General features: G+C 41.2%; 2 protein-coding genes across 2 annotated transcripts; one reads left to right on the forward strand and one right to left on the reverse strand.

Moving 5' to 3' along the window:
* The first annotated feature begins 18 nt into the window (after nucleotides 1-18).
* Nucleotides 19-9987, forward strand: LOC139387767 (N-ethylmaleimide-sensitive factor attachment protein, alpha a). Its single transcript, XM_071134004.1, has 11 exons — nucleotides 19-227; nucleotides 1668-1750; nucleotides 1845-1961; nucleotides 2146-2192; nucleotides 2346-2423; nucleotides 2739-2794; nucleotides 2924-3008; nucleotides 8423-8527; nucleotides 8613-8681; nucleotides 8846-8896; nucleotides 8977-9987. Exons 1-11 carry the CDS (start codon nucleotides 133-135, stop codon nucleotides 9076-9078), a joined length of 888 nt encoding a protein of 295 aa, XP_070990105.1. The 5' UTR covers nucleotides 19-132; the 3' UTR covers nucleotides 9079-9987.
* Nucleotides 9988-10600: 613 nt separating this feature from the next.
* LOC139388568 (radial spoke head component 4A) lies at nucleotides 10601-16300 on the reverse strand. The gene is given in 9 exon segments (XM_071135303.1): nucleotides 10601-10845; nucleotides 10967-11084; nucleotides 11222-11363; nucleotides 11478-11927; nucleotides 12013-12303; nucleotides 14014-14022; nucleotides 15897-15983; nucleotides 15985-16117; nucleotides 16200-16300. Coding segments are annotated over 9 exon segments (1563 nt in total). The 3' UTR covers nucleotides 10601-10613.
* Between the last annotated feature and the right edge of the window lie 173 nt (nucleotides 16301-16473).

Raw genomic sequence — 16473 nt, forward strand, 5'->3', positions numbered from 1 at the left:
TTTTACACTTCCGGTTTCAGTGTGACGTGACGCGTAGTTAAACATAAATACATTTGACTGAGTTTACTGTTTTCTGCAGTGGACACCACGTACGATTTTCAGAGATCACGAATAATAATTTGTTTTAAAAAGATGGATAATTCCGGGAAAGAGAAGGAGGCTTTGACTCTCATGGCCGAGGCTGATAAAAAGATGAAATCCTCACGAGGATTTGGGACGTTGTTCGGGTAAGCTCAAACTGGCCTAGCCAACCTTTAGTAGCTATCGTTAGCGTGTTTGTTTTGTATTAGCTAACGTTCGCTACTTGTTCCAGATCCCATACATGTATTTTAACAAGAAAGTATGTAGCTGCGAAACACAATAAAAATTACTAAAATAATAACGTTATGTACAGTGACGATAACGTTAACTAACTAACACCAAATGTTTAGCCACAGTCTACTCAGATTCCCTATTCAACTGTGGTCTACTGACAGTGTTGTCATGTCACTTTGCTGGTTTAGCCAACTCATTTTTGCCTCCCCCAAAATGTTTTAAAACAAGATGACAACAACAACACATCTCTGTTCCTTTTCTGTTTCATGAGTTAGTAGTTTAGCATCATCTCTTTCTTTTTTTTCTCTCTCTTTTTGAATTATCTTTATTCCATACTTAATAGTCTACGTATATATTATTATGATTTTTTTTATTTCCTATATATTTCTCTAGTTTTTTTAATCAAACGAGGAAATTAGCATCAAAACATTCCTTACATTCCTTTCCTTACAATCAATCTCAAAAAAGGATTTGAGATTGATTGTAAGGAAAGTTAAAATATCGAGAATATCCCATAATTTGCCGCTTTCTTAATCATAAACTTTGTTAACATCCAATTGGCAACAGATTTTCATGCTACTATTGAAAAATCTGCGTTAAAAACTGTGCATTTTCCAACAGAGATGTTTCCATTAAATTGGACTTGTTGCAGATAAAATACTGTGCGCGATGACGTAGTGCAAATAAAATACATTTTGCAGTTAATTTCCCATGTACGGAATAAAACATACACGTTAAATGGGTTTCCATCGCATTTTCCACTCTACTGATGGATATATCACACATTTTTTTGTTGCTTTATATAGTCTGCTATTGGCAAATGCGCTCTATCCCACAGCGCTATCGATGGTCTTATTCTGGTGACGCTATAATCGATGTTTGGCTGCCATTTGACAAACAGAAATAGTCTCGCTCTTTTGTCCATAATAATAATATCATGTAGGCTACATGTGCACTCTAGCCAACAGTGCTGTTGGTTAGAAACACGTGCCAATACCAGAGTTGGCACACTCGCTATATATCGCAATATTGTTTGCAAACCCATTTAACTTGTATTTTTTATTCAGTACATGGGAATTTAACTGCAAAATATATTTTATGTGCACTACTTCATCACGCACAGACTTGTATACGCAACAAGTCAATTTGATGGGAACATCTCTGTTGGGAAAATGGGCATATTGTTTTTAAACGGATTTTTGAATAGTTGCATAAAAATCTGTCTCCAATTGGATGGGAAAAAATATCCGGAACACCTTTTTTTGTCTTGTTCCTTCATTGTCATGACCAACATGTTTTAATAGTGATATGTAGTATAAGGTCTAAATAACATTTTCTGTCTCTTTCTCCAGAGGTTCATCCCGCAAGTATGAGGAAGCCTGTGACATATATGTGAGGGCAGCAAACATGTTCAAAATGGCCAAGAATTGGAGTGGTAAGATTTGGTTAGAATTGAATAGTGGACATTTAGAACTGCAAGGGGTGTGGGGTGTAACCAACATAATATCTTGGTTCATATTTTGTTCCAGCTGCTGGCAATGCATTCTCTCAAGCAGCACACCTTCATCTGCAGATGGACAACAAACTTGATGGAGCCATCAATTTCCTTGATGCAGGCAATGCTTTCAAAAAAGCAGACCCACAGGGTACATCCCGTTTTACTTTACACCCTGAAAAAGATTACTGTTGCATTATCAAGATTATTGGGGTTATGGGACAGACATGCATAAATGTTATTCTATTCTCAAGGGTTGAAAAATGTATGCCACTGTATATGCCCTATTATAATGTAACTGGGTTTCTAATTGAATGTACTTTTTATCTCCACAGAAGCCATCAACTGCCTGAACCAAGCCATTGAAATTTACACAGACATGGTGAGAAGCTAGGAGTATTTCTGCACTCACTACACAGTGTAATAATAAAGAAGTACATCTCAAGCCTGCTCAATGATAGACAATTGTGCCTAGTGTTCAGGAGCACTAGTTGTATGGTGTGTTGATTATTATTTCACTTCTTCTTGTCTGCAGGGCCGTTTCACCATCGCAGCCAAACACCACATATCTATTGCTGAGATCTACGAGAGTGAGCTATTAGATGTTGATAAGGCCAGTCACTCATAAGAGCCTAATAGCCTGTAATGTATTTTATATATATTTTTTTAAATGTATTTAACCTTTATTTAACTAGACAAGTCAGTTAAGAACAAATTCTTATTTTCAATGACAGCCCACACCGGCCAAACCTGGATGACACTAGGCCAATTGTGCGCTGACCTATGGGACTCCCAGTCACGGCCGGTTGTGATATAGCCTGGATGTACTGTTTTCATAGATCTTTCGCACATATTTTAGCCTTTGATATCATTGAGAGGCCAGGGAAAGTAAATGTGATTTTTTTTAAATATATTTTTTTATCCACAGGCCATTTGTCACTATGAACAGGCAGCAGATTACTACAAAGGGGAAGAGTCAAAGAGGTATTTTAACCTTCTTGCATAATCCCTTATGGGATTTACTGGTGTATTCCATCCCAATTTTCATACCTTTCTCTTGGTGTTGTGTAAATGTCTTTTGAACTGATGATTTACTTGCCAATCTAATTGTAGTGCTGCAAATAAATGCCTTCTGAAAGTTGCCACCTACACTGCCCAACTGGAACAGTACCAGAAAGCCATTGACATTTATGAACAGGTGTGTATTAACTCATGTACATTGCATTCAGAAAGTATTCAGACCCCTTGACTTTTTTTCCCACATTTTGTTACGTTACAGACTTATCTGAAAACGTATTGAATTGTTTTTCCCCCTCATCAATCTACACACCATACCCCATAATAACAAAGTGAAAACAGGTTTTTAGAAATACTTTATTTACATAAGTATTCAGACCCTTTGCTATGAGACTTGAAATTGAGCTCGGGTGCATCCTGTTTCCATTGATCATCCTTGAGATGTTTCAACAACCTGAATGGAGTCCACCTGTGGTAAATTCAATTGATTGGTCATGATTTGGAAAGGCACACACCTGTCTATGTAAAGTCCCACAGTTAACATTGCATGTCAGAGCAAAGACCGTCATGAGGTCAAAGGATTTGTCTGTAGAGCTCTGAGAGAGGATTGTGTCGTGGCACAGATCTGGAGAAGGGTAGCAAAATATTTCTGCAGTATTGAAGGCCCCCAAGAACACAGTGGCTCCCATCATTCTTAAATGGAAGAAGTTTGTAACCACCAGGAATCTCCCTAGAGCTGGCCGCCCGGGAAAACTGAGCAATTGTGGGAGAATGGTCTTGGTCTGACAGAGCTCCAGAGTTCCTCTGTGGAGATGGGAGAACCTTCCAGAAGGACAACCATCTCTGCACTACTCCACCTTTTATGGTAGTGGCCAGATGGAAACCACTCCTCAGTAAAAGGCACATGACAGTCCGCTTGGAGTTTGCCAAAAGGCACCTAAAGGACACTCACCATGAGAAACAAGATCAAATCAAATTGTATTTGTTATATGCGGTGAAAACAACCTTACCGTGAAATGCTTACTTACAAGCCCTTAACCAACAATGCAGTTCAAGAAATAGAGTTAAGAAAATATTTACTAAATAAACTAAAGTGAATTTTTTTAAATAAATAAAAAAATAAAGTAGCACAAGAAAATTACATAACAATATTGAGGCTATATGCGGGGGTACAATTTAGTTGAGGTAATTTGTAAAGTGACTATGCATAGATAATAAACAGTGAGTAGCAGCAGTGTAAAAACAAAGAGGGGGGGTCTCAATGTAAATAGTCTGGGTGGCCATTTGATTGAATTGTTCAGCAGTCTTATGGCTTGGGGGTAGAAGCTGTTAAGGAGCCTTTTGGTCCTTGACTTGGCTCTCCGGTAGCAGAGAGAAGAGTCTGACTGGTGACTGGAGTCTTTGACAATATTTTGGGCCTTCCTCTGACACCGCCTAGTATATAGGTCCTGGATGTCAGGAATCTTGGCCCCAATGATTTACTGGGCTGTACCTACTACCCTCTAGCGCCTTACGGTCAGATGCCGAGCAGTTGCCATACAGGCGGTGATAGAAATGGACAGGATGCTCTCGATGGTGCAGCTGTAGAACTTTTTGAGGATCTGGGAACCCATGCCAAATCTTTTCAGTCTCCTGAGGGAGAAAAGGTGTTGTCGTGCCCTCTTCACGACTGTCTTGGTGTGTTTGGACCATGATAGTTCATTGGTGATGTGGACACTAAGGAAATTCTCTTAAGGAACTTGAAATTCTCGACCCGCTCCACTTCAGCCCTGTCGATGTTAATGGGGGCTTGTTCGGCCCTCCTTTTCCACGTTCAGCTCCTTTATCTTGCTCACATTGAGGGAGAGGTTGTTGTCCTGGCACCAGACTGCTAGGTCTGACTTCCTCCCTATAGGCTGTCTCATCATTGTCGGTGATCAGGCCTACCACTGTTGTGTTGTCAGCAAACTTAATGATGGTGTTGGAGTCGTGCTTGGCCACACAGTCGTGGGTGAACAGGGCGTACAGGAGGGGACTAAGCACCCACCCCTGAGGGGCCCCATTGTTGAGGATTAGTGTGGCAGATGTGTTGTTGCCTACCCTTACCACCTGGGGGCAGCCCATCAGGAAGTCCAGGATCCAGTTGCAGAGGAGGTGCTTAGTCCCAGGGTCCTTTGCTTAATGATGATCTATCTTTGTGGGCACAATGGTGTTGAGCTGTAGTCAATGAAAAGCATTCTCACATGGGTGTTCCTTTTGTGCAGGTGGGAAAGGGCAGTGTGAAGTGCAATAGAGATAGCATCATCTGTGGATCTGTTAGGGCAGTATGCGAATTGGAGTGGGTCTAGTGTTTCCAGCATGATGGTGTTGATGTGAGCCATGACCAGCCTTTCAAAGCACTTCATGGCTACCGACTTGAGTGCTACTGGCAGTAATAATTTAAGCAGGTTACCTTCGCTTTCTTGGGTACAGGGTTTATGGTGGTCTGTTTGAAACATGTAGGTATTACAGACTTAGACAGGGAGAGGTTTAAAATGTCAGTGAGGAAACTTGCCAGTTGGTCCACGCATGCTTTGAGTACACATCCTGGTAATCCATCTGGTCCTCGGCTTTGTGAATGATGACCTGTTTAAAGGTCTTACTCACATTGGCCACGGAGAGCGTGATTACACAGTCTTCTGGAACATCTGGTGCTCTCATGCATGCCTCAGTGTTGCTTGCCTCGAAGTGAGCAAAAGAAGGCATTTGGCTTGTCTGGTAGGCTCGCAGCACTGAGCAGCTCGCTGCTGGGTTTCCCTTTGTAGTCTGTAATATTTTTCAAGCCCTGCCACATCCGATGAGCGTCAGAGCCATTGTAGTAGGATTCAATCTTAGTCCTGTGTTGACACTTTGTCTGTTTGATGGTTCGTCTGAGGGTATTTTGGGATTTCTTTATAAGCGTCCGGATTATAAGCGTCCTTGAAAGCCGCAGCTCTAGCCTTCAGCTCGGTGCGGATGTTGTCTGTAATCCATTGCTTCTGGTTGGGACATGTATGTAGTACAGTCACTGTGTGGACGATGTCGATGCACTTATTGACGAAGCCGGTGACTGAGGTGGTATATTCCTCAATGCCATTGGATGAATCCTGGAACATATTCCAGTCTGTGCTAGCAAAACAGTCCTGTAGCGTAGAATCCGCATCATCTGACCACTTCCATTTTTGAGTGAGTCACTGGTAATTCCTGCTTTAGTTTTTGCTCGTAAGCAGGAATCAGGAGGATAGGATTATGGTCAGATTTGCCAAATGGAGGGCAAGGGAGAGCTTTGTATGTGTCTATTTGTGGAGTAAAGGAGTTTTCTCCCTCTGGCTGCACATGTGACATGCTGGTAGAAATTAGGTAAAACAGATTTAAGTTTCCTGCATTAAAGGCCCCGGCCGCTAGGAGTGCCACTTCTGGATGAGCATTTTCTCGTTTGCTTATTGCCTTATACAGCTCGTTGAGTGCGGTCTTAGTGCCACCATCGGTTTGTGGTGGTTAAGATGGCTACGAATAATATAGATAATAACTCTCTTGGTAGATGGTGTGGTCTACAACTTATCATGAGGTATTTTTCATTTAAGGGATTTTCTTTATTTGAATATTTTCTACATTGTAGAATAATTGTGACGACATCAAAAATATGAAATAACACATGGAATCATGTTGTAACCAAAAAAAGTGTTAATCAAATCATTTTGATATTCTTTAAATAGCCACCCTTTGCCTTGATGACAGCTTTGCACACTCTTGGCATTTCTCTCAACCAGCTTCATGAGGTAGCCACCTGGAATGCATTTCAATTAACAGGTGTGCCTTCTTAAATGAGTCTGAGTCAATCAGTTGTGTTGTGACAAGGTAGGGGTGGTATACAGAAGATAGCCCTATTTGGTAAAATACCAGGTCCATATTATGGCAAGAACAGCTCAAATAAGCAAAGAGAAATGACAGGCCATCATTCCTTTGAAAGTTTCTTCAAGTGCAGTCGCAAAAACTATCAAGCGCTATGATGAAACTGGCTCTCATGAGGACAGCCACAGGAATGGAAGACCCAGAGTTACCTCTGCTGCAGAGGATAAGTTCGTTGGAGTTACCAGCCTCAGAAATTGCAGCCCAAATAAATGCTTCAGAGTTCAAGTAACAGACACAGCTCAACATCAACTATTCATAGGAGACTGTGTGAATTAGGCCTTCATGGTCGAATTACTGCAAAGAAACCACTACTAAAAGACGCCAATAAGAAGGAAAGACTTGCTTGGGCCAAGTATTACGAGCAATGGACATTTAGACTGGTGGGAATTTGTCCTTTTGGTCTAGAGTCCAAATTGGAGATTTTTGGTTCCAACCGCTGTGTCTTTGTGAGACGGTGTGGGTGAACGAATGATCTCTGCATGTGTGGTTCCCACCCTTAAGCATGGAGAAGGAGGTGGTGTTATGGTGTGGGGGTGCTTTGCTGGTGACACGGTCTGTGATTTATTTAGAATTCAAGGCACGCTTAACCAGCATGGCTACCACATCATTCTGCAGCGACACGCCATCCGGTTTGGGCTTAGTGGTACTATCATTAATTTTTCAACAAGACAATGACCCAACTCACCTCCAGGCTGTGTAAGGGCTATTTTACCAAGAAGGAGAGTGATGGAGTGCTGCATCAGATGACCTGGCCTCCACAATTCCCTGACCTCAACCAAATTGAGATGCTTTGGAATGAGTCGGACTGCAGAGTTAAGGAAAAGCAGCCAACAAGTGCTCAGCATTTGTGGGAACTCCAAAACTGTTGGAAAAGTATTCTAGGTGAAGCTTGTTGAGAGAATGCCAAGAGTGTGTAAGGGTGGCTATTTGAAGAATCTCAAATATAAAATATATTTTAATTTATTTAACACTTATTTTTGGTTACTACATGATTTCATAGTTTTGATGTCTTCACAACTATTCCACATTTGTAGAAAATAGTAAAAAAAATTAACATTAAAAAAAACATGAATGAGTAGGTGTTGTAAAACTTTTGACCGGTAGTGTATAAGCTCTGTCCTGACGATGTTGTCGTTCAGCCACGTCTCGGTGAAACTTCATATTTTACTTTTATGTAATGTCCGGTTGGTAGGATAGTCTTAATTGTAGATCGCCCAGTTTGTTTTCCAATGATGGCGCATTGGCCAATAATACGGAGGGAAGTGGTGGTTTAACCACTCGTCTGTGAATTCTTACAAGGCACCCTGCCCTCCTCCCCCCTTTCCTCTATCTTTTCTTCACGCTGATGATGGGAATTTGAGCCTTGTCTTGACAAGAAAATTATCTTTGTCCAGTTCGAGGTGAGTAATCGCTGTTCTGATGACTAGAAGCTCTTTTCGGTCATAATAGATGGCAGCATCAACATTATGTACAAAATGAGTTACAAACAATGTGAAAATACAAAAATAGCCCATTTTGGTTAGGAGCCCGTAAAATGCAAAGGCTGTAACGTAACAAAATGTGGAAAAAGTCAAGGGGTCGGAATACTTTCCGAATGCACTGTATATTATGGTGATTTAAGTCACCAATTAACTTAGTGGGCTTTCCCAATTACCTCATTATAAGTTTGTTTTGTGTAATTCCTAGATCGGAACATATGCAATGGACAGCGTCCTGTTGAAGTATGGCGCTAAAGACCACTTCTTCAAAGCAGCTCTTTGTCACTTCTGTGTGGACATGCTTAATGCAAGGGTGAGCTTTTTATTTCTGTATACCTACATCACACAGCCTCTATGTACTAGTTTTGACCCTGTTCATATCTCTTTTCTACCAACAGCTGTCTGTACAGAGATATGAGGATATGTTTCCAGCCTTCTCAGACGCTAGAGAGTGCAAACTGGTTAAGGTAAGTCTATTGTGTTTCAAAGTTAAACAGCTCTTTAAATTGCTTTTTATCTGAGTGGATACTGAATATAACATTTATGGTTATTAGTAGAAACCTAAAATAAAACATGGCATTTCCTGAGTGTTGTATTGTCTACAATACATGTCGTATGCTTATTTTAACAGAAACTTCTAGATGCATATGAGGAGCAGGATGTTGACGCATTCACTGATGCAGTAGGTTTTTCTTATACTTGCCATTCCCATGATAACTGATTTATGTTTGTCTATTAAACCATTTCTACTTCTCTTAACAGGTGAAGGACTTTGACTCCATCTCAAGATTGGATCAGTGGAACACTACTATGTTACTTAGGATAAAGAAACAAATACAGGATGACGAGAGCGACCTTCGCTAATCCCCTCCCCTCTACTAATCATCATCATCTCCCTCACTACTCCTGGAACTTTATCACATCACATTCCTGAATAACTTACCAATCTTACATTTTTCTCTCCGAGTGGTTTCATCCTTTAATCACCAGGCATTAAACCCTTTAGTGTTTCATAACTGTCTATCCATTTATCAATCTGTGTGACGTGTTGTCAAGCAATATGGGTCCTGGCCCAGACCCCAAAAAAACTACTGGCTAAAACCTGTGTAGAATAGCACCAGGTAGATACAGGTGTAGCCTACTGTACTAGCTAGCCCATCAAATGAGGTGGATAATAACTTTGTAGTTTATTTATGTTGTGTTGTTTTCTGTAATAGTACCTCCACACAACTGTGTTAAGTGTTAATGGTTTTAGGTCATTTCTGACCTGGACATTTCCAGAGGCAACAGTATATTCTACTAGAACATACAGTATATGTCTTAAATTGGTTAGTTCATTAAAAATAGTGTTTGTCATTGAGGCTTCTACTTTGAAATATATTGGTCATTGCTCAATTATGCTGCTGTTGTGTTACCCAGTAACAAAGTCTCATCAACCAAACGTGTTAGTTGCTATCTTATATTGAATTAAGACTTTGGAAGAGATGGAACACGTGTTTTTAACTCTGAGTATAATTATTTCAGTGGGTCTACTAGCAGCCATTCCTCTTTTAATCATTATTATCATCACTGTGAATATTTAGAATTTTGTTTAATTATTATACTGTAGATACTATTTTTGTTGTCATTCCAAAGGAGATCTCTTAATTCTTCCGCAGGAAGCTGGATTACCTCAGTGCTATTTGCAGAACTAGGATGATTCCATGGATTAACCTGTATTATCCCATGTTTTTATTTATTTCACAGCTTGATTAAACATTTGGTTTTCAATTATCTTCTGGCTTGATTAATAACAGGTAACATGTTGTACATTAATGTATTACTCAAACAGCTGTATTACACAGCTACAGATGACTGTGATTGAAGGATGTACAAGTTTGCAGTGAAACAAAAGCAGTTCTTTATCCATATAATTGTCTGCCTCATTTGATCTACAGAATGGATTTTAACCTAATTCACTGGGATGGCAGATTAATCAAATATGAATTAGATTAATTTTAAAAATTATGTATTTTTCTTATTCTCTGTAGTTTCTGTCATGCTCATTTATGGTTAGAGATATCTTATTGAAGGAACACCCCACACATTCTGACAGGTCTTATCATTGAGGTAATGAGTTCATTGTCTGCTTCATATTGAAATTAATAAACAGTGGAGTCTGCCATGCCAACACATCTGACTACGCTCTGATGTCCAAGAAAGATTATTCAACAAAAAGATGTGACTTAAATGCACAATTTTCTCAGTTCATCTTCAAAAACAGCTTTGTGATTGTAAAAAAAAAAAAGAGGCACGGGACATTGCTCTGCGAATTGTTTAATTTGTGCTTTCTTGACAAATTATGGCTTTAGTCAACATTCAATTTTTTAATGTAGTGTCTGTTTCCTACAAAGTCTTCCTCAATCATCATCCTCCTCTTCATCTCCACCCAGGCCCTCTGTCTCATATTGGTTAGCCTTCTGCTCCTCCATGGCTGCTTTCAGGGCCTGCTCTTCCTCCAGACTGGGGTCCAGGGCCTCTGTAATCTCTGGCCCGCTGGTGTATTCTCGCTGGGGCATTGTTGGAAAAGTTGGGGTGTAGGCTTCCCCTGCAAATTTCAGGCCCCAGCCAAAGTATATGTTCTCAAACTTCCTAAATTAGGAAACAACAAAAACATTTATTTGATTGGGGATGTTGTCTATGCCACAGTTACAACAACATATAACAAAACATTCCCTGAATAACATTCAGAAAATAAAGAACCCAAACTTACTTTCCACTGGCATAAGCATAAGCCCCTGGCCAGAGGTTGGAGCGTAGCACTGCAATAGCAAACTGAGAGATGAGGGTGGAGGACATCTTGGAGCTCCAGGGAGGGGTGGTGGTAATCTCTGAAATGCACATACAAGCAAACAGTCAAAATTGGTTTAATACATAAAATGTTTTGTAACAGACAGCATGCTACCAGAATCGAGTGAAAATGTCTCTTCACCTTATCCTAGGCCAACACAGACTAGAATATACTGACCTGCATCCTCAGAGAGTGGTGTGAGGAGGGGTGGGCCCACCTCTGGCTCAGGCTCATCAGCCTCCTCCTTCACCTCTTCATCTGCTTCCTCCTCAAAGTCATCCTCAGGCTTCTCAGCCAGGTTCACCCACACACAGCGACCCTATGAGAGGCCATATGATCATTTACAGGGCAAAAAAAAATGGTCTGGAGCATACCTGAAAATGGCTGATCAAAATCATGCAGAAAAAAATGAATGTTTTTGAGTCAGAGTTACCTGTTGGAGAATGTGCTGGACATGATGCACCCAGGTGGATAGAGATTCTGCCATTTCAGGAACAGGAATACCCTCAAAGTCAGGATTCTCTTCAAAGCTGTCCCGGGCTCCCTCCTCTTCCTCCTCACCTTCCTCCTCTTCAAACTGGTAGAACCCGAGGGGACTGACCTGTGTGCCGGCAGAGATGCGAGCAATTTGGGCTCGCAAATAGTTAGCCTCATTGCCAGGGAAAGGAGGATAGCTGACAATGGGGGCATCCAGTCTCCCTGTGAAGAATTTGCGGATGTGGCGCGCAGCTGTAATCTGGGTAGGAGTGACAGTGGGCAGCCTCATCCAGCGAAGGCCAGACTCTCTGCACACAAAGTAAGTGAATTTGTTCACACCTGTGCGGTTGTACTCCTTTGGCACCACAGGTGGCGGCTTGAAAGTGGATCTTGGGAGTGTATCAATCTAAAAAGCAAAGTCATTATACATTTTTCATATAAGAAGAAACGTAATATGAAAGCAACATAGACAGGTTTTTTCAGTAACTCACAACTTCCACCACCTCAGCTTCCTCATCATCATCCCGAGGTTCTCCTTCTGCGTCTTCCGCTGTTTCCTCATTAATCCCTTCCTCCTCATCTCTGTACTCACCCTCAGCAACAAGATAGTTGCCCTCAGTGCCCAGGATTTTACCCCAGAGTCGGCAGCGTGCAAGTGGTTGGGAATTTACCAACTGCTTGAGTGCCAGGAAAACCCTCAGTGTCTCCTCTCTGCCCAGTCCCACTCCAGCCTGCTCCAGTAAGAAGCCAACTTCACTCACATTGGGGAGCGGTGTTTCTACCTAATGAGACATAGGCACATTGAAATAATTATTGATCACACTATACAACTTGCTCATCCAATCCTCAGATCAGTCTTTGGTAAAGTGAATGTGCAAGGACCACTATCTTATTTGTTTTCTTACCAGTGACCTGATTTTGTAAAAGAAAATGAGGGGTGTCACTGCGCAGAAATATATAAAAAACATTGGAATGGAACTATATTTTACTATCAATTTTCACTATAGCACTTATCAGGGCCGGTTCTTGCCGTTCTGCCAGACCAATGTTGCCCGAAACCTGGAATAGTCCCTTTAAGCAAAATGAAAGGTGAAAATATATTTTCTGTATGTTTAAAATACATATTTTCCAGGACGTTGAAAAGGCATCTTTTTCGGACGTTGAAAAATAAGTATTTTCCGGATGTTGGAATCAGGTTCGTTTTGGGTTCTGAATGAATGTTAAAAATACTTATTTTCCGGATGTTGAAAAACGCATTTTCCTGACGTTGAAAAGATGTATTTTCCGGATGTTTAAATCAGGCAAATGTTTGGTTCTGAATGCAAGTTGAAAATAAGTAATTTGTAGACATCTGTTTGGGCCAAATCAAGGCTGGTCCAGCCTGGACAATTAAAATTTTATGAATGCCCATCCATGTGGTATAGGCTCAGCGTTTGTAAAACAGGCCATTACATCGGCTTTATTAGTCCTGATTCCTGTGACAAATCAATTTGGCTATTTAAGCTCTGAATATCTGCTACCAAACGTTATAAGGAGTTATAGTGAGCCTATTCGCTATGTGTTTACATAGCGAGAAATGCAGAATAATTGTATTTTTCGTTATGATCAGCTTGTCAAGAATGTATGGATACAAACAGGAAACCACACTGATCGTGACAATGGGGTGAAACTCAAGGACAACAGTTGTCATTGTCCATTCCATATTGTCCATTTTACTTTGACCTGTGCTGTTTTTAGGGTATGTTGTTTGTTAAAATGACATCGCTTTTTTTATTTGATTGAGTGCCATTTAGGTTAGGCTATTTGATCTGAAAAACCTGCACGATGTAAAAAGTGTCTCATTACATTGTCATACATTTTTATCTCCAGCATGTAGGCTAATGAAAAGGTCACAAACTATTTCTACCATATCCTATATCTGCTACATGATTTATGTTAGATTGTTGACGGAACGTTGGTGGAGCGCTGCAGCGATGCATCTCTCCAACAGCACCCTGGAGAGGCGCGCTGGGAATGGACAAGCGGTCACGGCTTGTCACAGGGCGACATCAGCGCACACCTAAAAAGCCCATATGCCACTGTTTGAGAGAAATTGTAATTATTTTTTGACAGAATTATGTGAGTTTTTTTGTGTTGTTGTTGGTGGTGCATATCGGCTAGTTTAGTTCATAAAATGCCACCCTCATGAATATGCCACCATAGGCGGCTGCCCGTGCCCAATGAGCGGACCGGCAGTGAGTACTTTCAAGTAACGTAAACTCACCCCATTCAGTTCAAATGTGCGCAGCCGCAACATTCAAACGAGGCAACAAAGAAACTAATGGGATTGTAGCGACTGTGTTGACGTCAAAATCGGGGGTGTGAACTAGTTTTCTATTCAAGAGTTGATCGACATGGTAATGGCTCTATAGTATTGGAGAAAAGTTGAAAAAACGGACCCTCCGTTACATCGGGACGTGTCATGTCGTAACGTACAGTACGCATAAAGCAACTATTTCTGTCTTACAATCTCTCTCCGCAATCTCTCTCCACACTTCTATCACCCTTTAAAAACAAGAAACGGACAATGACGGGGGTATACCTAGTCATTTTTTTCGTCATCATTGCATGCGATCATCATTCTCAAAGCCACTGTTTACTTCTAAGATCACTTTAGCACCGCCCTAAAAACCCGATTCAAATTCGACACAAACCTTCAAATAGGTATGTAATGACACATTATATAAACTTTTTATAGTGTTTTATTTACATTTTAGAGGCGATAAGTTGGGCAGATCGAGTGAAAAAAAGCTATTTTCCCACACATCTCTCCTTCTCACCATCACGCATTAGTTTCGCCCCCCCCCCCCAAAAAAAAGACCTGACGGGGCTCATTGCCTGCTTGAATTATGCAGAAAGGGGCAACGTTTAGGTCATGTAATTGATTTTGTTGGAAAGGGGAGGAATTGTGCTTTACAATCGTATTGACATTACAGTTGATCTGGAAGTATTACGTTTTTGGGGCGCTAAAATAAGGGCAATTGTACGGACCAAGGCGATGTACGAGTTTACGTTACTTGTATTAATTATAACACAAAAATGTATTACCCCTCCATCGTTTTATTAACCTTAGCCTATTTAGTAATTTTTGAATTACCCAAGTTTGGTAGCCTATGCTGTTGGACGCACTTCTGACCATGGGCATGGTTGATCATGCGGTGGTTACAATGTATCACTAACCAAACGTTCTCATAGAAGGTCGGCTGCAAAGCCGCTGGAGCAAACGAGTTGGGTACAGGGATATACAGCATTTTTACATGCGAATATAGCGTTTTATTATTGATAGGCTGGCTATATCAGCCTCAATTTAACTTCAGAGTTGCTTTTTTCTTTCTGAGGACTAACCAGGGACATTTCCGGGGACAGGACACCTAAATCGGGGTCGTCACTGGTTACCACAGCCACAAAGAGTTATTTCTAAAATGTATCTTAAAATCTCATTTTAAACCTAACCCCACTGCTAACCTTATGCCTAACCATAACCTTAAATTAAGACCAAAAAGTAAAATTTTTTTCCCTCAATTAATTTTGTACAATATAGACATTTTGGCTGTGGTAAATAGTTCCAAAATCATTGGCATTATTATGGAGTTGGTCCTCTCCTTTGTAGCTATAAAAGCCATCACTCTTCTGGGAAGGCTTTCCACTAGATGTTGGAACATTGCTGAGGGAACTTGCTTCCATTCAGCCACAAGAGCATTAGTGAGGTCTGGCTCGCAGTCTGCATTCCAATTCATCCCAAAGGTGTTTGATGGGGTTGAGGTCAGGGCTATGTGCAGGCCAGTCAAGTTCTTCCACACCGATCTCGACAAACCATTTCTATATGGACCTTGCTTTGTGCACGGGGGCATTGTCATGCTGAAATAGGAAAGGGCCTTCCCCAAACTGTTGCCACAAAGTTGGAAGCACAGAATCGTCTAGAATGCCAATGTATGCTGTAGCGTTAAGATTTCCCTTCACTGGAACTAAGGGGCCTAGCCTGAACCATGAAAAACATTCCCAGAACATTATTCCTCCTCCAACAAACTTCACAGTTGGCACTATGCATTCAGGCAGGTAGGAGAACGCTACCTCAGATGGTGAAGCGTGACTCATCACTCCAGAGAACATGTTTCCACTGCTCCAGAGATTGCATGGCTGTGTGCTCAAATCCATACACCTGTCTGCAACGGGTGTGGCTGAAATAGCTGAATCCACTAATTTGAAGGGGTGTCCACATACTTTTTGTATATATTGTGTGTTTGTTTTTCAACAGGTCATTCAGTACTGCAGCGTTTCCGTTCAATTGAACGCTCTATTACATTTCTGCTACTGAACGTAGCCCTGGCCACCTTACCTCTTGGTCACCATCATCACCCCCTCCCCGTGAAAACAGCAACATCTGCTGCTCAGCCAGGAGCTGTGCAGCAGGCGACGGAGGTAATGTCTCTCAATGTGCTCTGCTTGTCCAGCAGCAATCCCCGCTTCACCTCATGGCTCATGTCTTCAATTACGTCAACCACATTTTCTGGGCGCTCATCCATCACCTTGGTCAGTACCCGTGCAAAATGGTCATAGCTGGAAAGGTTGGAGAAGAGTGTCATACTTTACTTACACGCTAGCATCACCCATCCACCCTGGCACTCATACAAATACTCACAGGTTGAGGTTACTTTGTGTACTATTTTTTAGCATAAATGCCTTGAAGCAGATCGATGTCTGCTCCCTTTGATTGTTCAGTGGTGCTCCCTCTGACTCCATATTTCTTTCGTTCCCAACAACACAACAGAAAACGGTCCTGTTGTGAAAACTCGCTAACACCCAGTACGCCACAGTGTCGCGGTTAAGTTTAGATTGTTTATCATGCGTCAAAATCAAAACTTTTCCAAAACATTAAAAATGCCAATATCAACAGATAGCTTTTGAAAGTTGCT

The sequence above is a fragment of the Oncorhynchus clarkii genome, chromosome 29, assembly GCF_045791955.1.
Source record: "Oncorhynchus clarkii lewisi isolate Uvic-CL-2024 chromosome 29, UVic_Ocla_1.0, whole genome shotgun sequence".
Classification (NCBI taxonomy): domain Eukaryota; kingdom Metazoa; phylum Chordata; class Actinopteri; order Salmoniformes; family Salmonidae; genus Oncorhynchus; species Oncorhynchus clarkii.